The sequence below is a fragment of the Podarcis erhardii genome, assembly GCF_964252035.2.
Source record: "Podarcis erhardii genome assembly, chromosome: 8".
NCBI classification, from domain to species: Eukaryota; Metazoa; Chordata; class Lepidosauria; order Squamata; family Lacertidae; genus Podarcis; species Podarcis erhardii.
Genome location: NC_138499.1, coordinates 63,029,126 through 63,050,806, shown reverse-complemented (window position 1 = coordinate 63,050,806; position 21,681 = coordinate 63,029,126). Strand labels below are relative to the sequence as shown.

Genomic DNA, 21,681 nt, shown 5'->3' with positions numbered 1-21,681 from the left:
GTAGTACACAACATCTGGAGGGCACTAGGTTGAGGAAGCCTGGCACAGATGCTATACATTAGGACTTTGTCTCTGAGGTGTGTGATTGCAGTTAAAGTAACTGAACCACTGGGGGAAATTTTCCAGAGCTGAGAAATCTTCTGGTTATTTTCTGTTTATTTCATATTATTTTTCTGCTTCCACCCAGATGGGGAGCTTTCCATACAAAATGAAGAAGGATCATTGGAGAATGGGCAGGCTCTGAGTTCCAGCCAGGCTTCACTCCCAGCCCTATCTGAATTGGACCCATGTTCAGCATCTGTTGACTCCTGTACATATGAAATACTATCAACCCCGGAGATCATGGATGGAACAGGTAAACTTTGGTTTCCATGGTCAGCTACACAACATGTAACAGGGTAGTGACTCAATTCCACTTTACTACGAACATACCCCATGTGATGTTCTGTCTTTTGGGCCTGGATAACATCTAGATCCAGAATGTGAAATCCAAATACAATCTAGGACTCAGATCTTGTCCCATCCTGCTGCCCTTGAAATGTTTTGGACCACATTTCCTATCCCTTTCTGCCAGAATAACCATGGTGTCTGCGGCTGATGGAAGTTGTAGCCGAAAACATCTGGAGGTTACCAGGTTAGGGAAGGCTGGGTTAAGTAAATTCAAATTTCCAATAAAGGTGAAGAATATAACAGAGAGCTAGCTTGCTACCTTTTGTGATTTTTCCGGTTTGGTAAGCACAGTACGTTGCGTTATTATTTGTTCTGTTAAACTGACTTGCTCCAAAACTGTATGCATTACTTTTTGTATATATTCATACCTTCGACTAAATTAAAAATAATTGATGGCACATGGTAAGCCTTGATTTATGTCAATAAGTCTTGAGGTCCTAGTCCAAAGCTCAGTGAAAACATCAACTCTGTGTGCATCTATTGCGGGAAAAGGCCAAACTCTATGCTAGGGATGGAAGGGTCTGAGAACAACTCTGCTCTTCACAAAGCTATGGTTTCAGCCTTGTTTAGGATATTGTGTGCCGTTCTAGCCACTGCAACTCAAAAAGGATACTGTATGTCTAGAAAGGGGGTAGAAAAGAACACACAAATGGGTGGGATCAGAGCAGTTTCTCAAAAAGGAAAGGCTATATAACATTCGGGGCTTTTTAGATGAGAATTAAGATGACTGCTATGCAGATGAGGGGATATGATAGAGGCTTATATAATTATGCATGCTGTGAAGGATGTGAATGCAGAGGGAGTTTTCCTTCCTTTCTGTGATATCACTAGAATTCAGTATCATCTAATATAATTGACTAGCAATAAACAAAACAAAAAACCCTACTTCTTCACCGCAATACACAATTAATGTATGAAATTCATTGCGATCGTTACTAGTTTAAGGTGCAATCCAAATCCCAATTCTGCCATTAGAGGTGGAAACAGGACCAGCTAGTTTCCCACAGAATGACCCAAAACAAGGCATTTCAGGGCTGAGATGGACCTTTCATCTGATCCAGTTGCATGGTTCTTACGCTAATATTGTCTGTTGGTGTTGTGTTAATACAGTGCTGTCCTTTGAAATTTGCTCTATTGCAAAATTATATGTGTTTTTTAATATATGGGTCTGCAGCTTTCCCCAATTATGTATTTTATTGCGTTTATATAGCTGCCAAGGCACCTAAAGCAAATACAATGGTACCTCAGGTTACATATGCTTCAGGCTACATACGCTTCAGGTTACAGACTCCGCTAACCCAGAAATAGTGCTTCAGGTTAAGAACTTTGCTTCAGGATGAGAACAGAAATCGTGCTGCGGCGGCAGCAGGAGGCTCCATTAGCTAAAGTGGTACCTCAGGTTAAGAACAGTTTCAGGTTAAGAACAGACCACCGGAACGAATTAAGTACTTAACCCGAGGTACCACTGTAAATGATACAAAATATAGAAGCTGGTCCTTTCCACTGCCCCTGCAGAGAGGAGGAGACAGTCTAGTTGGATCTGGCCCTGGTGTTGTCTTTGCCTCTGTCACGTTCTTGTTCCTTCCCACGGGGCAGTTGGTGTAACATTGTAATTTATGACATCATGTATATAAGCTGATGACTAAGTATGAAAGGCACTGTGCTAAAAAAAAAAAAAAAAGAAATTCATTGGATGCAGACTGGTGGGGATTGTTTTCAAATTCCACCACTAAGATTTATCCTTGCTTAAAGTGATCCTCATGTTATCTTGATATAGACTACCCATTCTTTGTAAAACACAGGAAAGTGCAGAGAAACGATGAGCTGATTGTCATTGACTAGTCAGCACTTGAGTTATGTAGCTGAGGCATAGAGAGGGCAGTGAGTTCAACATGGTTTTAGCATTGCTCTCAGCAGAAATAGCCTCATCTGACTACCCAGGCAGAGAAGAGAAATTAAGGCTCCAACTGCAGAGAAACACAATCCCTTTGATTGCTAGGATGAAATGACATATCTGAAATTTATTTAATAGCACAATTAGACTAATGATGGGAAACTGCTGAAAGCTCTAGAAATTTGGTGGAGAAAAGCACCAAGACATAAATCCAAATACTTTATCCACTTCTAGTTTTCCCTTGGAGGGTCTTGCTGTGGGGAGTGTGCCTTGGCAGACAAGCCAAAGAGGGGGAAAGATTCCATCAATGCAAACTATTAGCCTAAGGGACCCTGGCTGAATCTACACAGATATAATTAAAAAATGCTGTGAAAATGCTCTTTTAAAAAAAGTTTTTAAAGAATATATGGAATTTGTCATTAGCTCATCACCGCCATCTACTGTCAGATTTGTATACTGCACTTAAAACGCACTTAAAACGTTATATTTTCAGCTGAGTCCCCTGTTAAAGCTGCTGGTTACACCCCTGTTCCTAAATAACAACTAGGCCATGGACAGAGCTCAATACTGATATATACTGTAGGTCTGCCTACGTATCAGTCTGAAGAGTTATGGTGATTAGCTATTGGGAGGAAATGCAATTAACTTAAGTAGAACAAGATTAGGAAAAGTGACATATGAATTTGCCCCCTTTCGTGCCAATGGAAGTTCTGCTATGTGTTGTGAAAGTGCCAGAGTTTGTTTTCAGTCTCTTCATGGAGAGTTTCTCCTCTTTCTCTCTCTCTCCCCCCACCCCCTCTCTCTGTATATAGTGATGTCTGAGCAAACTCTTACTGTTAGTTATGTTTTTTAAACCCGCATTGCTCTGCTGCTTTCCTTGTCTATCTGCTACTGCTTTGCTTGTAACGTTGTTGCGTCTATGATGTGGTTGTGTCCTCCAGCGTCCGAAGAGAGCCCCACGTCCAGTGAATCTGGAGTCCACCTTTCTCAAGATCCTTCATCTAAACCAGTCTTGCTACTTCCCCCCAAAAAATCTGCTGCTTTCTCTGGAGACCATGAGGACACCCCAGTGAAACAGCTCTCCCTCCTCAAACAGCCCCCTGCCCTGCCTCCTAAACCCATTGCCAGGATTGCCAACCACTTAGCTGGTAAGTAAGTGTTCCAGAATGCTTTGTGCCGCCCCCTCCCTGAAAAGAGCTCTTGTTCCTGTGTCTCTAAATGGAATGTTTCACCCACCACCACCTCCATAAAGCCTGCCGTTGTTTTCACATCTCTCACTAATAAACCTGCATCACTGATTTTACATTCATGACAGGCCAAGGAGTTCTCAAACCTCATCAGAATATGGGCTGGAATTATTCAGTGGGTTTCATTCCATGGACAACCTAGGCTTATCATTCTCTCTCTCTCTCTCTCTCTCTCTCTCTCTCTCTCTCTCTCTCACACACACACACACACACACACACACACACATGCACACAGCGCCTTTGGGCCCTTCATGAACTATGCTTGTGGCATTTGCTTCTTATAATCTTTTTAGTTGGGTGGGTTGAGTGTGACTTGCCCTTTTTATTAAATTTCTGAATGTAGGAAGACCTTGGCTTAGGCCTTGGGCATATATCCCTTCTGTACCTATTATGGTTGATAATTTTATTTTATCCCTACTCTTATGTTTAGCTTTCGTGTTTGTTTTTGCAGCCTTGAGTTGCTTTGAGTCACTTTTTTGTGGAAAAAGAGATTGATAGGTCGGTAATATCTGTTCTATGCTACTTTTAACTAGCCATTGACTTCCCCATCCCCAAGAAGTCTGGAACAGTAACGAGGGTGCTGAGAATTCCCTAAGAAACCTCAATATATCAAATGGAGCTTCCCAGTGGTAGTCTAGGAAAAAACAAATGACTAGCAAAACACTTTAAACCTGTTGTATAAATATTTCCCTTGTCCCATTTAGGCCAATGTGGATCCATCACACACATATTTGTTGTCATGTGGGTATTGGAACTACAACAACTGTTCATGCAGAAAATTAGTAGTCCTGTATTCTCTTTCAGACTTGATTGTTCTGTGTGTGTGGTAGATGCTCATCACAGCTGCCTTTAGGCTTCTGTCTCCACTAACATTCTACTAATCTGTCCTTCAGGCCTTCCAGTTATAGAGGTTTCTTTTATATCCCTCTTTCTTTCAGTTTTCTTTTGCTCTGCTTCATAATCCGTATAATAACACACTAGGTATGCAGCTAGCTGGTCCTCTGCTCCAGGGATGCAGAAAGAATCTACAGGCCTCGCGACCTCCCTAAGCTGGTATTGCAGAGCACTAATGTCTGATTAAATTAGCTTTAGGCCCCTTTATGGCTTGTTTCAGTTGTCAGTGCCCCTCATGTCCATCTACCCACTGTGTCTCACCAATCTTATATGTCTTCTCTTCTTCCATAGACCATGTTGGTTGGTTGTGGCTACTTGCAGGGCCAAATTGTACTTACATAATTTGTCTAGGAACCTTCCTATGCATCTTCGAGGAAAGGGGAGAGTTTGTTTATTTCTTCTTCCACCCAGTTGTTTTGTGTGTCCTTACACTCTTTGCAGGCCTGCAGAAGCCAGCAACTAAAACCATTTTAGGAAATATAGGTCATTTGTTTGTTTGTTTGTTTGTTTGTTTGTTTGTTTGTTGCTTTATCTTGCCCATGGCACCCCAAAGCTACATACAACTAAACAAATGGACAGTAAACACCTCATAGTTACATTAAATCCAGGGTGAAAGAGAAATACATGGTTGTTGTTCTCTTTGACATCTGGTGGCAGGGCGTTCCACAGGGAGGGCGCCACTACTGAGAAGACCCTCTGCCTGGTTCCCTGTAACTTGGCTTCTCGCAGTGAGGGAACCGCCAGAAGGCCCTCGGCGCTGGATCTCAGTGTCCGGGTAGAATATTATAACAATAATTTTATAGTTGGATAGCTCAGTTATAGCTGGGTAGCTCAGTTGGTTAAAGCATGGTCTGACAATGCCTAGAGGTTGCAGGTTTTAATTCTGGGTTTCCCCTTAAAAATCTGATGAATAAAAAAGGCAATGTGTTCCCAATGAACAATTTCTGATATCTCAATACATGGTACCTCGGGTTACATATGCTTCAGGTTACATATGCTTCAGGTTACAGACTCTGCTAACCCAGAAATAGTGCTTCAGGTTAAGAACTTTGCTTCAGGGTGAGAACAGAAATCGTGCTGCGATGGCAGCAGGAGGCCCCATTAGCTAAAGTGGTACTTCAAGTTAAGAACAGTTTCAGGTTAAGAACGGACCTCCCAAACGAATTAAGTTCTTAACCCGAGGTACCACTGTAACCTATTTGCAACATTAAGCCCCAACCTAGAAAACAGACCTTGAGTACCCTGAAGCCCCTTGCCTTGGGAGATGCCCAGTTATAAATCATAGAATTGTAGAATTGGGAGGGACCCCAAGGGTCATCTAGTCCAACCCTCTGCCATGCAGGAATCTTTTGCCCAATGTGGGACTCGAACCCATGACCCTGAGATGAAGAATCTTCAAAACCTCAGAGCTGTGTGTCATAGCAGCGGAGGAAACTGCCGTATATACTACCAGCTAGGTCAGTATTGTCCACATGAACGGCTCTCCAGGGATTCAGACGGTAGAGTCCCAAACCGACTTGGAGATGCTGGGGATCTTCTGCTACCATTGAGCTACAGCTCTTCCCTTTTATCATTAGAGGACAAAGCTAGGATTATAAAGCTAATCACAGGGCATACCTAGTTTAACCAGCTGATTGCCCTTAATCCCTCAGAAACTTTATTCATGGAAATTGAGGCAGCCTGGGGAAAAAAGAGCAGATCCTACAGGGCAACTTTGGGTTACTACAGTGGTACCTCAGGTTACATACACTTCAAGTTACATACGCCTCAGGTTACAGACTCCGCTAACCCAGAAATAGTACTTCGGGTTAAGAACTTTGTTTCAGGATGAGAACAGAAATCGTGCTCTGGTGGCGCGGCGGCAGCAGGAGGCCCCATTAGCTAAAGTGGTGCTTCAGGTTAAGAACAGACCTCCGGAACAAATTAAGTACTTAACCCGAGGTACCACTGTATCTGCTTTTTGACTGCAAAGAGGGGATGGTTTGCAGTGACAAAATGGGAGTGGGATACTTAACGGTCCCCCCACACTGCTTTTTTTCTTGAAACCTTTGCCCTTCCCTATGCATTTTTACCCTTTTCAGTGGTTTTGATCTGTATTTAACTTGTGAACAAAGCTCTTGAACCTTACAGAGGATGCAGACACTGAGGGCTCCTAATAGTGCATGTGATTGAGGTTGTAGTTTGGCCTCAGGTCTCAGCGAAATCAAAATGGCTTATTTCCGAATAAACATGCATAGAATCTGGGTGTAAGGGTCAAAAGACATAAATTTCTAAGATTCTTTATGGTGTCCTCTGGGGATATTATTAGATTTGCATAGTCTCTGGAAATGAACAATCAGCTCTAATGAATCATCTTTTCCAAGCCTAAAGTAAATTAACCTTATTCCATTGCTAATTTCTCCAGAGACATCATTGGGTCCCGTTTTGAAGGAATTCTTATAATGAGAATTCTCACAATCGAAATGAAGACCTCCGGGTTTTCAATATAGCTCCAGCAATATAGCGTGTGTGCGTGTTAGCGCTGAGGATTTTGTGAGAATAAATTTAAGACACGCTGGGAATGATTAACAGAAAGTGATGGAGGGAAACGATTTGCTAGCGATTAGCAGGAACAATAGCAGGAGACACATGGCTGCAGAAAGAATTTCACTTGAAGTATGTCTTGTGAGGAATGGTTTATAAAAATTCTTCTCAGATTTCAACTTTTTATTTTTAAAAGTGTGTGCATTTTTAACTGGTTCAAGTACAACAATAGACTCTCTACCCCTTACATCTCCCAAGTTGATGTCTATGTTTCAGTTTCCCAGACAGGATGCTTGTCAAAACTGTGATGTGGCAGCATATCTACTAAACAATCCTTTCAATAGCAGGTTGGAAACATTTTTATGTACCCAGGCATTATAATTTCTATAATTACGCAGAAAGGTAGAGCGCCTCTGAACCTGGAGCAATCTTTCAGTCGACTTTATAATTTTTAACTGCTGCCTTGTATTACGGTTGGCAGTAGCAGTTTTTTGTTGCTGTTTTTGTTTTGTTTTAATGAATCAGTTTATATTCTACACCTGCCCTGCAATCTATGGAACGGCAGTATGAAAAAGTTAGTATTTATAAATAAATGCAGGGCCAAGTTTTTTGTGGACCCTTAGTATTAGTGGCCACTCCTGGTAGGTCTGGAATTTATGCAGATCCTGAAGCAAAGTGTAGGCCAAAGTGTTGATTTCCATTACTCCATTGATTCTGAGGTCTTTGCATTGATTGTGTTTATATCCTTCAAGCTATCAACAGTCAATCACTTGCCTTTGTCAGTTTTGTACCATGTGCAGTAACGGATAACGATAGCAAGAGAGAGGCTGGCACTGAACCAATGTGACTTACCTGTCATGTGACTGCAGTATGATTGCTCCTCCCCCCCGCCCCCATTGTCAGTATCTGTAATATTCCTTCATCAAGCACAGCTTGAATATCACACCTACATAGATGGATCTGACTTATAGCTGGTACTTGGAAGCGAAAGACCCAAAGCAATGGATCCATCCACGTGGCAATGGTGGTATTGTCTCCCATATACTTCTGCTGCCATATTTGCAGGAAAGGGCAACCAAAATTAACAGGGGGCTGGAGCAACTCCCCTGTGAGGAAATACTGCAACATTTAGGATGTTTTAGTTTTTTAAAAAATGTGAGTAATGGGGGGGGCATGATAAAGGTGTATAAAATTATGCAATGTGAAGACAAAGTGTATAGACAGAGGTGTTGTTCCCCCTTTGGTGGTGTTCGATGAACTTCTGGGACCATCAAACGAAGCTGAATGTTGAGAAATTCGAGGCAGACAACAGGAAGAACAGTGCATTATTGAACTATGGAACTTGCTCCCAGTAGATCTAGTGATGGCCACCAACTTGGATGACTTTAAAAGGGGATTGGGGGGGGGACCATGGAGGAACAAGCTATGAATGAGTACTACAGCCCTGGTGGCTGTTGACTGACTCCAGGAGCAGAGGCAGCGTACCTCTGAATGTTCATTGTTGGTTAGCACAGGAGAAGGCTTACATGTTCAGATCCTGTAGCAGACTCCCTGTAGGCCTCTGGCTAGGATGGTGGGCTTAGTGGGCGATCCAGCAAGACTCCTCTTCAGTTCTTGTGCCTGGGAGAGCACCATGAGGGGGAAAAGACTCCCATGCCTTTTCTCTTTTTTTGAAGGAGACCTGAATGCCCCCACCTCACAAGTGCTCATCTTTTATCTTCTAGATCCTGGTGCGCCTGTGAAACTGCCTTGTATGCCAGTCAAACTGTCGCCTCCGCTACCTCCAAAGAAAGTCATGATTTGCATGCCTTTAGGGGGACCAGACCTCTCCCTTGCACCCTATTCCACACAGAAGAGCTGCCAGCAACCATTGGCTTCACATCACCACACGGTCCTACCGTCACAGTTAGCACACCAGCATCAATACGGCAGCCACAGCCCACATTTGCCTTCTGGATCCAGCACTTTGCCCATGCATCCTTCAGGGTGTCGCATGATCGAGGAGTTGAACAAGACACTGGCCATGACCATGCAGAAGCTAGAAAGGTAACATGGTGTTTTGAATTGTATTTGTCTGCTTATATAATAATAATAATTTATTATTTATACCCCGCCCATCTGGCTGAGTTTCCCCAGCCACTCTGGGCGGCTCCCAATCAAGTATTAAAAACAATACAGTGTATTAGAGTTTATAAAGAGAAATACAATACTTCATATCTACACAGGTCACAGTTTTGGCCTTGCCTCCTTCAGCCTCTGCAAGCTGGAGATAATTTTGCCATCTCTTTGCACGGGAGCATTCAGAAAGCAAAGATTCAACAACATCTCAATGGGTAGACCACATGCTTTGCACGCAGATGTTTCCAGGTTCTTTTCCCAGCATCTCCACTTAGGACTGGGAAAGACCTTCTATCTAGGACCCTGATGATGGTCCAGCTCCATAGAAGGTTGCTTCCCACCATCTGCCATCAGAGAAGGTGCCCTCCAAAGAGCGAATTTTGCAGAATTCGCAGAAGCTGGGTCTCTCTGAGGGCAGGTGGCAATTGTTAACATACTTTAACAATTGGGTGTTAAATGCTTTAACATGAGGGTGTTTAAGTGATGTATATTTCCCATTTTTATATAAAATTCCCCCCAAGGTATCAGAAGTTTGAGATACACCAGCCTATTCTGTTATGCAACATATCTCAGAATGGTGATGATACAACCATTATTATTATTCTCGTCTCTTTTTCCTAGGTTTCAGCGAAGGACTTTCATAGTCTGTGCTTTCTTTTATTTTAAAAAAGAATGTTATAGGCTGTGTGCAAATCAGACAGTTCCCATTGTCTTTTGAGATAATAACTTTCTGTATGTGATAGGCTTCAGTAATTTGGAGACCATTTGAAAGCGGTTTGGCATTAAGCCATTTATCTAGATTGCTGCAACCTGGAATTATTTCATCTTCAAATGCTTTGTATTTCTTATCATTTCATGTGCTTGTTTCACAGGTTTCTAAAAATATTCTGCTGATCAGTTCTAGTGGCTTAGGCATAATCGTGATGGTAATCTTCATTACAGTTCCTATTAGTGCCCTCATTTCGTTTCACTGTATGTATTTGGTAGTCGAGAAGGTAGTGGCAGCTGACTTGGAATGAGATTGAGGCTCAGGATCTGTGCGGTTATGACCATTTTCTAAAAGGAAGCAACGTGATTAAGAAGATAATGATCAGATAGATGTTGGAGCTGAAGCAATATGCCCAAGGCAAACAAGGGGTCCCTTCATGAATGTGGCTTTGAAAGATGAGTAGTAGTGACTGCCTGGTTTAATAATCAACCCAAAGTAATTTTATGGAAGGAAGTCTTCTGTTGCCAACTGCAGTCACAATATTCATTCCACATGTAGTGTTAGACAAATACAGAATTAGACCATGCTTTGTGCTTTTGGAGTCTTCGAACTTTGCAAGTTTGCACACTTTTAGAGTAAGTGTTAAGTGTTAAACACAGACTTCTTCAAATCTGCTCAGACATGGAGCCAATGGAAACAATACTACAATCTTCTAGTGCCAACAAATCAGCCTGCTTGCTGGTTTCCCAAGGGCAATTATTTCTGTGTTATATTGAAGCCTATATTAGTATCTGTAACAGGATGTTAAGTCTTCCATCCCGTTACCTGAAAGTGCAACTTGGTTAGGGGAATTCTCAACAGCAATTATTGCAATGACCAGTCCTGTGTTTTCCTCTGGGACAGTTTCTTCCATGTGCACAGGCTCGTGATAACTGTTAATTGCAAAATCTGGTCCATTGTAAATTAAAGAGTGGACACAATTCTGCGTGCAATAAGAATGCTCACCATTTGACTTCACAGAAGCATCTGTTCCCCTACAGCAATAGATGTTCCCATTTCTAAACTCCTATCAAGTCTGCAGTTACTAGGGCATGCTTTATGGTTAATAAGCAGAAAACAGGTGATGTGATTTGTTTCTGTTTTCAACTACTAATTAAGTGTAGACTACTGAAAGTGAAGGTCTCTTATTTTAGGAGGAAAGACCCACAACATACATTTAAAGCACACCCTGAGAACTGAAGGATCCCCCTCACAGAGATACAATTCCCCGCACCCTTAACGAATTTGAGACACGTGGTTAGACTTAAATTTGATCCATTGGAGTTGAATAGCAATTTGGGAAGAGAGTACAGACTAGTATCAGTTGGAACTTCTGTGGTTATAAATGAACACCTCTAAAACACACACAGATACACATACACATACACACACAGATACACATACAGAGAGAGAGGGAGAGTTGTAACAATGCTGCACCTTTGTGGAGCTTTAAGTTTCCCTGAATACGCAAGCATCACAATGTTTGTCCATCTTGGGAGCAGAGTATGGCTGCAGGAAGTCTGTTGTGTATTTTAGGAGGATCTGGCAAAAGGGAATCCTGACAATTTCAGGTTTCGTTTATTTAAAATGAAGGACAATTTTTCTAGCCCTCATGGATTCAGAGGAAAGATTAGAACTATGTGAACAGTGCCTGGTAAATCAAATCAAGGGCTGAAGGCAAGAATACTGGGAGTCTGGAAGCGGGACTGTAATTCGCTGAGTGTACTATTTCAATGGCTAATATGTCCTGTCTGACCGACCTTGTTAGCTGTCTAGACTTCGTTCGAATTTACTCTTCCTTTTTCTCTGCAGCACTATTTTATAGCAGCTAATAATAATGTGGCACTACAAATAAACCATCCCCCTAAAAAAATAAAAATAAAAAACCCTCAATTTTGGGTGCAGTGCAAAAATATGCCAAATTAGCAATTCAATACAAATGCACTTAACGTTTCAGAAATTTGATTTCATTGATGCAATACTGAAGAGGGCGGCAGGGACACAAAGGCGCATAGCCCCCACCTATTTCCCGTAAGCCCGAAGCAGTAAGCTTTGTACCAAAATAATACGCCAATTATTTCAGTTGCACTCAGTGTCAAAAATGATGTATCTTAACTTCCACAATCCTCAGAAGATTAAAAAGCTGGTGGCTGTTTCCCCCTGAAAAAGTGCCTGCTCTTTTCATAATGCATGTGGACAAAGCATCTACAAAGCCGACATGTCCTGATACATTTTTAAGTTATTTTGCTGAGACATTCTCTGTTTTTGCAAATGTCTCCAAGGAGATTAGTGTAGATTTTCAGAAGAGATGCATTTCATTTTTTAAGAGGTTGGTTATGCCAAATAGCGTCTCTTCTGGATGTTTTTGACAGTGTTGCTGCTGTTAGTTCTGCTTGCCTCAAAAGAAAAATTAAACCTAAAGGAGATCTATTGCCGTGTTTGTAATAATGAGCTTTAACAAGAGATGTATTATCAAGACTACACATGCCTATAATATATGCACATGCCTATCATAGCGGGACCCGGGTGGCGCTGTGGGTAAAACCTCAGCGCCTAGAACTTGCCGATCGCATGGTCGGTGGTTCGAATCCCCGCAGCGGGGTGCGCTCCCATCGTTCGGTCCCAGCACCTGCCAACCTAGCAGTTCGAAAGCACCCCCGGGTGCAAGTAGATAAATAGGGACTGCTTACCAGCGGGAAGGTAAACGGCGTTCCGTGTGCTGCGCTGGCTCGCCAGATGCAGCTTGTCACGCTGGCCACGTGACCCGGGAGTGTCTGCGGACAGCGCTGGCTCCTGGCCTATAGAGTGAGATGAGCGCACAACCCTAGAGTCTGTCAAGACTGGCCCGTACGGGCAGGGGTACCTTTACCTTTACCTATCATATGCATACATTGTATAATGTACAGTATATTTTGGATGTGAAGTTATTGGATATTTTTATTTGGCCTGTTGCTGAGCTTAATGCTCAAATTTTAAGGCACATTAAATGAACTGTTAAATGTTTATTTTTGTTAGCATTATGTTGTACTGATATTATACTTTTTATTATGTATCATTAATTTATTACTGGTTATACTGTCAGGTTTTTATGTGAACTACTTTGAGTTACAGGTGTTATCTTTGGAAATGCGACATGTGTGTACACACACACACACACACACACACACTGATTACTATGACTGTATATATAAAAACTGCAATATATGCTGCCCTCCCATCTGCACTTACTCAAGAGTAAGCCCCACTGAAGATGGTCAAACTTACTTATGAGTAAACATGCATAGATATATTGTGTCGCACAGATATATCTGATTGCAAAGATGTTTAGGCCTCAAAATGAACAGGGACTGAAAAGGCTTGAGTCCAGTAGCATCTTTAAAACTAAATTATATTAATTGACTATAAACTTTCAGAGGCTCTAATCTGCTCCTTCAGATATCAAGCTAACAGACAGAAACTGAGCACAGGAGACAGAAGGCTGAAATTGGCAGACATGTGGCACAAAACCACCTGATTGCCAGTCTGCAAACAATATATTTTTATGTCTCTCACTTGAAGCTAGAGATATGAAATGTACCTCCCAATAGCAGCCAGCACTCATCAGAAAAAGCAAAGCAAACTACACATGCAATGGAGTAGAGGGGTGTGAGAATTTCTCATTTACACAATTGAACCAGCTTTGGATTGGAAAAAAGGAGTATTTATCATGACAGCCAGGCAAGGATCAGGGGCGGAGTGACGGGGGTGCGATAGGGACGGGCCGCACTGGGTGCTACCACTGAAAGGGTGACAAATCCCGGGTGGCACTCACCACGGGGCCTGCAGCACGCCCGAGCCACGCTTCTCGAGAGATGCAGTGGCTTGGGTGCGCACAGGCTCCACGGCTCAAAAGGTCCACCTGCTGCCTCCCCCCCCCCAAGCTGTAGGGCAGCTGAGGGAGAGGAGGCAGGCAGACTCCTCGGAGCCCCACAGGCGGCTGCCTCCCCCCTGCACCGCTGGCCCCGCCCCCATGCCACCCCAGACACCCAATCGGATTGCTCCGCCGCTAGCAGGGAGTACAATCTCGTCCCTGAAGTATTGGAACTGTTAATGCTAGCTAGAACATTGACCTGTAGTCACAAATACTCTGTAGACTGAACATGGGACATTTCCTCTCGCTGTATTATTCTCATTTGCAATTTGGGACACGATCTCATAAATAACAGCCAACCAAGTGGAATTATGTCCAGAGAGGTGACATAATGGCAGGGGCACGGGTTCCACCTCCTCATGCTTGAAATAGCTTCTGCTTAGATGCAGGTCAGATTTCTAGTGGTAGCCCATAAGGGTATGCTTACAGAATGCAAGGTGCTTGTGTTGTATGAGTATGTAGTGTGTTATCTTGGGTGTCCATCACCCATGCTGATTTCAGAGAAGGCTTGACTTAGCATTAATCTAGTCTGAGGTGGGCAACTCCAGATATTGTTGGTCTATAACTCTCATCATCCCTGATCGTTGGCAACGCTGGGTTGGGCTGATGAGACTTGTGAGTCTAGCAATATTTGGAGAACCACAAGTTTCCTACCTACCACTGATCTAGTCCATCCATATACAGCTTTCAGAACTTAATCTATATGGCATTCACTGAGAGTTTCCTTTAATATAATGAATTGTTCCATGCTTTTATATTTCAAGGATATTATATTGGATTTTCCATGTTAATCACTGAAGAATTGCACAGATTTGCAGGAAGGTCGAGTTAGTTTTTTATATATATATATATATATATATATATATATATATATAGGATGAAGGCTAATTGAATTTAAATTATTGAAGCATATCCATAAATGAAAAGTTAATTGAAAGTTTTAAGGGGATGTTACATATTTCTATATCATTAGGAGGATTTGGGCTGACAATCGCTTTTTTTTTTTGATAACACGTTCAACGTATAAATGTAATTAAAATCAAATACCGATGTTCCCATCCCAATTCATCACCAGTGTTTTTTTATTCTTCATAGCGCAAAATTTGAATATCTCTAGGCACCCATTCCTTCTCTTCAATTTGCCCAGCAAGGATAAATATCTCATTATTGCTATTATGTTACGCCTGTAAAAATTAACAAAATTATCTCTTTGAAGTGTAATATAACCAGTATAACAATACAGTGAATGGAGAGAGTGCTTTATTCCCCAAAGGCACAATCCACAGGCAAACTTCCCTGTAGCAATTTAATAGGGGCAGTGCAAATTCAGCATCTTCATATATCTTTCACTGCTAACTGACACACTTGGTTAGCGTTAGACCTACTCGTTGATACTTGTTGAATTACATTATGCACTTGCGTTCTGATTTTGGCCCACCCATCCCTCACAACAACTCTATGTGCCTCCCCCTGCAAGTGCAGGTTGCTGTTCTGAATGGGTTGCCAGCCCACAATGGCTTTTTTCTACTAGTTCACATAAAAATTTTGAACTGCCAGCCAGTACAAAGTTGCTTAAATTGGGGCATGTTATGATAAACTAGAGGACTGCTATTCATTGGCCATAGCACCCTTTATGGTAGGGAACTCCTTGTGGAATGAAAAGAGCTTTATGTGGAAATCCTCCATGAGTTGTGGATTTTGGTGAATGCCTCTTTCCACTTGCAAGCATTTATAGGTCCACTTATCTCTTAAGATCTGCAGACCAGGCCCAGCTTAGGGTTTCTTCCATTACAGAGATAATACTTGTGGAGAGCATAACAGAGCCTCCTTGGTGGTAGCTCTCACACTTTGGATTTTTTTGCGCAAATTGGCCCAGAACTCTGTTAGAAAGAAATGCTTTGTTTTAGGGAGTTTACAGTATCATATGTTTTTAGTACTTCTGGTTTCTAATTTAATTTTTACATTTGCTAATGGTCACTTTCTTTTCTGCCCTTTTTTTTGTTTAACTGGTGTGTACTTAGTGCTAGGCTGTGTATTTTTTACTGCCTGTTCAGTTGGATTTTTTGATGCATAGAAACTATACCATGAGTTCTGTGGAGAATAGGAGAGGGAGAAACGTTTTTATATTTGTGCATTATGAGGTATGCGCACAGTATTTAAAGCACTATCACAGTGGGCATTATCCAACTGGCACTCTTCACCTTTTACCCAGCATGAACTGAATCACATTGCAAACTTGTGGATCTGGATTGCCAGGGCTCATCCCAGGACATGAAAACGTTCTGCTTCCAGTGATTACACTTCCAAACCTGTCTCCTTGATGTAAAAAAAAAAAAAAAGAAAGTTTCATCGAAAGGTGCTAGCATAACCTTTTGATGCTTGGGAAGAAAGTCATTCCAATTTCCTTCTCTCTCTCCCTCCCCCTGATTTCCCCAAGCTCTGGTCTGCATGGGGGAGACAGTGTCACCAAATGTGGACCAGGAGGCCTTTCAGACATGAGACAAGTGCCAACGGTTGTGATCGAATGCGATGACAATAAAGAAAATGTGCCTCATGAATCTGACTATGAAGATTCTTCATGCCTCTATGCAAGAGAAGAAGAGGACGACGACGAAGAGGAAGATGAGGACAGCTCAATATTTACAAGTAAGAGCTGCTCTGATAACAACACAGTGTTGTAGATGGATTTGATAGCCTTGGGAATAGACACGGAGAAGCTCAGGGACAGCAAGGTGACTCCCTTCTTAAAGTCCTTAGGTTCAAGGGGACATATCATTCCCATCCGCAGGGTGGTGTGCATTGTGTTAAGGACTGTGGAGCAGGAAGATGAGGGCAAGGCTTGTTTCCTTGCCCCACAGACCTTCATCTAAACTGCTGTTGCTTTGATGCAATGGAGAGCCGGTCAGGGGCTTGCTGCCCTCTTGTATCACGATGATGGCAGCAATAGGTCTTGGGTGAAAAAGAGACACTGTTTTCTGGGCTAAGGCCAGAGCCACTTCTGCATCCGCGCTGCCTGTCTAGAGCTGATGCACAAAATAATAATTTGCATTTCCTTAGTAAGTAGCACACTGAACCAGCAGAAAGGCTTTTAAAAGAGGTTTCTAGTTTGAAGATCAGAATAGCATCCATCTTCCTATGTAGGAAAGGTTTTTAAAAAACAAAGTCTGTGTTGCTGTGATCCTAGTGCTATAGATGAAGAGTCTAAAGTTCCATTCTCAAAAGCTGCTTCTTTCTGCCCAAGGTTCCCTCGCCATGAAAGTCTGCAGGAAGGACTCTTTAGCCATCAAACTTAGCAACAGGCCATCCAAACGAGAACTGGAGGAAAAGAACATCCTACCCATGCAGACCGACGAGGAGAGGCTTGAGCTGAGGCAGCAAATCGGGACAAAGCTGACAAGGTAAGAACCATGCAATTTCCTCCCTTTGGCCCGCACCAAATGCATAAGGCAGCTTGAGCTATCCAGCTTTTTATTCTTGAACTAACAAGAGGGCAGCGCAGCATCCAGCCAAAGATAAGCACTTTCAATCCTAGAGCTTTCAGTAAAAGAGCTTTTGGGGCACTTGTTCCCCACATTTCCTCTGAGGAGCTCAAGGAGATGTGTGTGGAACCCACACAGCCAAATATTGCGCTTAAGAACAATCCCTTAATTTTCTGGCCCAGCCAGTTTTCAGTATCAACAGTTAGAACACTTGGTCAACTTCTTTATACTATAATAATATTTCCAAAACTTCATCATTCTTTCCTGATCACTAAGGAATTGGCACATAATGACATAGCTCTCAAGTTAAATTAAGGGAGTAAAACCCTTCTGGTCCTTTGGGAAAAGTTGAGATGCAAAGTACGATTCCAGCTGACAATTTTAACAACTTTTCTAACAGACTTTTACCATTCTAAAGGAAGCCCCCAGAGTCTTGGAACAGCCAGCTGATTAAATTACCTACATTATTTGCAGAAAGAACATAAAACATAGAAGAAGAAAAACTCCACATATTTTTAGTACCAGACTCATTAGGAAATAATTATCACTGCTGAGACTGAACTAGATTTTTCCATCCTCACAAGAAAGCTGATTAAAATGTCTTATACAAATTCTTTTGGCTGTTTCAACTCAGGAGTAAGCATTAGTAGAGGCTTTTGACAGAACAGAGGTGAGCTCCATGAAGACAGAGAAATTGCCATAACAAAAAATAAGCTCAGGCTGCATTCGCGTGGCAGCTTACTCCATTTTCACAATGCTTCCCTAACTTTTAATTTCGGCATTATATTTGACTTTTCACATGATGTAAAAGCAGTTTCTGGAAAGCTAATGAAATATAGTGCATGTCTGGTGCTCATTTCCTTGTTATTCGATTCCATTAAAAATCCATTCACGATCCACTAAACCCAGAAAATCTCAGGAATAAGTGATAATATTTGGGGTGCAGCTCTTCCCTGTTGTTTTCATGAAGGAATCATGAGGGAACAGAAGCACGCATGTGTGGAAAGGGCTGGGGAAATAGGGACATTGTTCAATTATGCTCATTGTTGTACCACACCACGCCCACTGGTGTGAATGGAATTTAGTACAGGTGGTGGCCATTTTAGGTGTGTCCAAAGGAGGCACAATCACTGACACATAGGTCCTTTTTGACCCGGAAGAAGGCAGAACCGGGGCAGGTGGGACATAACAGGGCAAGGCATGCTCCATCGATGTGTGTGGGGCCCAGGAACAGAATCCCTGCACAAATTGGTTGCCGCCTTGCCTGTATGACATGCCAGTATATCAGTCAAAAAGCCACAGTTGTTCCATAACCCAACAGGTACTGCAGTGTAAAAAGAACATATATTAAGAGAGAGAGAGAACAGAAGCACTAGCATTATAATCAGGAAAACACAATATTCCCCACATTTAAATATACGCTCAATGGAGGATACATTGGAATTACTCTCTCTGCTACATTGCAAGGCCATAATTATTAAAATGACTGAAACATGAATCTGAAACAATACTAGGAGGAAATTACTTGTTTTGTTTTATTTTGTTTTATTTATTTATTTTATTTTGAAAAACAACCCTACTGATAATGGTGCTGGGAGGAAAGTGAGCACAAGAGATAGGAAAGGGGGGATTTGTGGCAGCAAAAAGTGGGCGGGGAGAGAGACATTGTCAACCTGCCCTGGTGTGTGTCTCTAGGAGAGACAGAGAGGGGTCTGGAATCATACAGTCTCGTGTTGGCTTCTTGGTCAGCATCCTTGGAAAATTATTCAATGGGTGTGCCAGCCCTCATCCCAAACCTGTTGCTCTTTCACATCCGTTTTGTAATGTCTGGATCAAGGCAGAATTTGAATACAACTTTGTAAGAGCCAGGCAGTCAAATAACGTGGTGAGATATTTTGAGTCAGCCTTCACTGCTGCTTCTTCACACCCATTCCCCCCACCCTTTCTTGAACTTCCTTCTGCTTTCTTGGGTGTCCTGTCCCAAGAGGAAAATCCCTTCTCTGGAGCTGGCATTTGGTGGGCAGAGAAATCCCTTATTGGCACTGATGGGATTTCCTCCTAATGTGAAAAATACTAGCTTCAGAGGAAGGATTTTTCTAAAGCAAGGGAGGAAAGGGTTGCATTCCTCCTCTATACCTGCTGTGATCCTGAATATTACCAGGCCCCTCTAGCTGATGTGATTTGAATTAAACAACAACAACAACAACAACAGCAACAACAGCAACAACAACAACAGCTTCACTTTAAATGCAAGGATGCATTTAATGTCAGGCCTAGTTGGACCTCTCCCCCCCCCCCCGCATCCTCCAGACTTTGCAGTGGAACTCTAAAGGTTCCTGTTGCCACATGGAGAAGTTGGTCATTGCCGCTCTGACTCATCGTCATCACTGCAGTCACTGCAGCCTCGCTGTGCTCCTGCGCCTTCCCCAACTGTGCTGTGAATTACTCAGCGTTCTTCATTACACAAAAGGTTCTTCAAATTGCCCTGGAGGGAAACATAAACAGCCAAATGAGAACAGTTATGTTTACTAAAAGTTTGCAGCAATGAGGTCTGCGGCATTGGAGGAAATTGATTTTCTTGAATGAACGTTGAGAGTACTACTCAATGTGTGCACTGAGAACTACTGCAAGAGTGACCTCTGTTGTCCATAGAATTGTCGAGTTGGAAGGGACCCCAAGGGTCATCCAGTCCACCCCCCTGCAATGCAGGAATCTCAGCTTAAAGCATCCATGACAAGATGGCCATCCAACCTCTGCTTAACAGGGAGCTTCCTGGGTTTTTTTGCTGGTTTGCTACACGTAGTTATACCTCACTTTTTCAGCCCAGAATGTTCTCTTAGGGCTTTAAAAAATCAGTATGAAGTACTTTGGTTGGCTATTCCTGACAGGTAACTGATTTTGAGAAGAAGAGAGTTCAGGAGAGCATCTGGGACTCCTCTGGGGTGCAGGGTGTGGGCTGTGGAGCTGCCTCTTATTGAGCGCAAAATATGGAAAGACGGGGCAAAAACAAAATAATATAGATGTGCCTGGTCGCTCTCTCTAGGTCCTACTGTAGAAAGTGCCCCATCTCTTCTGCTTTCTTTTATGGAATCTCGCATCCAAATCGTGCCTTCGAAAGCAGCTCTGTAAAAGATGCTGAAAATAATAGAAGCCTCAAGCACAATTCCACCTGGTGAAATCCCTTTCTATTCGCGCTGATACCCTTTGAATATATGTGTATGTATGTATAGCCAAAATGGGGAGAGTTAGGTAGGACATCTGCCTTGCAAGGAGATGGTCCCATTCCCAGCATCTTCAGGTAGGGCGCCCCAGTAGGTGGGTGGGTGAGCGAGGGAGCATTAAACAGGTAACCTGCCCTCACCACCCAGCCTTGGCATCAGGCCACACCCCTTCCCACATGCTGGCTCCTCCCCCTGCTTGCTGGTGAGTACCGGCACTTTTTTATTGAAAAAAAATAGTGTGTATATAAACACAGAGACATATACACACACACAGCTGTGTAGATGGCTGCTGCTTGCCCAGCCCTTGGCCAGATCTCAGAACCAATTCAAAACAGTCCTGAGCACAGCAGCTTATAGGACAGCCATCCCTAACCCCCGCCGATGATTGGGACACAAAAAGGTTGGCAGTGGGGGAAAAGAAGCTTGAAAGCTGATCCCTACCGACAGAAATAAAAGAGGGAAGAAGCTTTTCTTGTTGCTTTTGGCAGATGAAAGAGAACAGCACAATGATATTGAGAGTGTGTGGCAGTAACGATATGAAAAGAGGTTTTGGAAACTCTGAGCAGCAATTCTCCCATAAAATACTGACTGATTGCTTGGGTTATTGTTGCTCTGGAATTCTTCTCTCTCCCCCTTTTTTTCTTTAAGGAGAGTGATGACTTTATTCTTTATCTCTTTGCAGTGCACTGAGAAGTCTGAAATCATTGTGCTCTGACAGTCATAAACTTGCTAGAGTTATAAAACTGTCAGTTCACTGAGTGTTCAGGACTAGATTCAAATTTTATAGATGTTCTTGTCAAATTTCTTGACATCACACAGTGCATGCTTTTAGTTAATGTCTCCCCAACCCCCTCCCAATGGTGTCTTGTTTATCCTGGGCAAAAATCTTACTTTTCTGTTATTTCTTCATTGCATTAATATCCCACCTGTTTCTCCAAGGAGCATACACGGTTCTCCCTCTCCTCATTCAATCCCAACAACCACCCTGAGAGGGAGGTTAGGCTGAGAGGCAGTGACTGGCCCAGGGTCACCCAGTGAGCTTCATGGCTGAGTGGGGATTTGAACCCTGGTCTCCCAGGTCTTAGTCCAACACACTAACCACTACACCACACTGCTGTAGTGAGTGAATAAAGTCACAGTCATGTAGCTTCAAGATGGTTTAATATAGATCAGGTATCCCTTTATAAGCAGCTTGAC

The 21,681-nt window shown here is 42.6% G+C and overlaps 1 protein-coding gene across 9 annotated transcripts in view; it reads left to right on the top strand.

The window, feature by feature from the left end:
* The window catches only part of PHACTR1 (phosphatase and actin regulator 1), a 250,771-nt gene that overhangs the window by 210,558 nt on the left and 18,532 nt on the right, over positions 1-21,681 (top strand). For 7 of the 9 annotated variants that reach the window (XM_081873056.1, XM_081873057.1, XM_081873063.1 and 4 more), the window contains 5 exons: positions 188-355; positions 3,286-3,492; positions 8,733-9,054; positions 16,222-16,430; positions 17,026-17,182. In XM_081873056.1, coding sequence (XP_081729182.1) covers positions 188-355; positions 3,286-3,492; positions 8,733-9,054; positions 16,222-16,430; positions 17,026-17,182 — 1,063 coding nt within the window. The remainder of the gene's footprint in view (positions 1-187; positions 356-3,285; positions 3,493-8,732; positions 9,055-16,221; positions 16,431-17,025; positions 17,183-21,681) is intronic. The other 2 variants (XM_081873060.1, XM_081873059.1) reach the window with 1 other exon arrangement.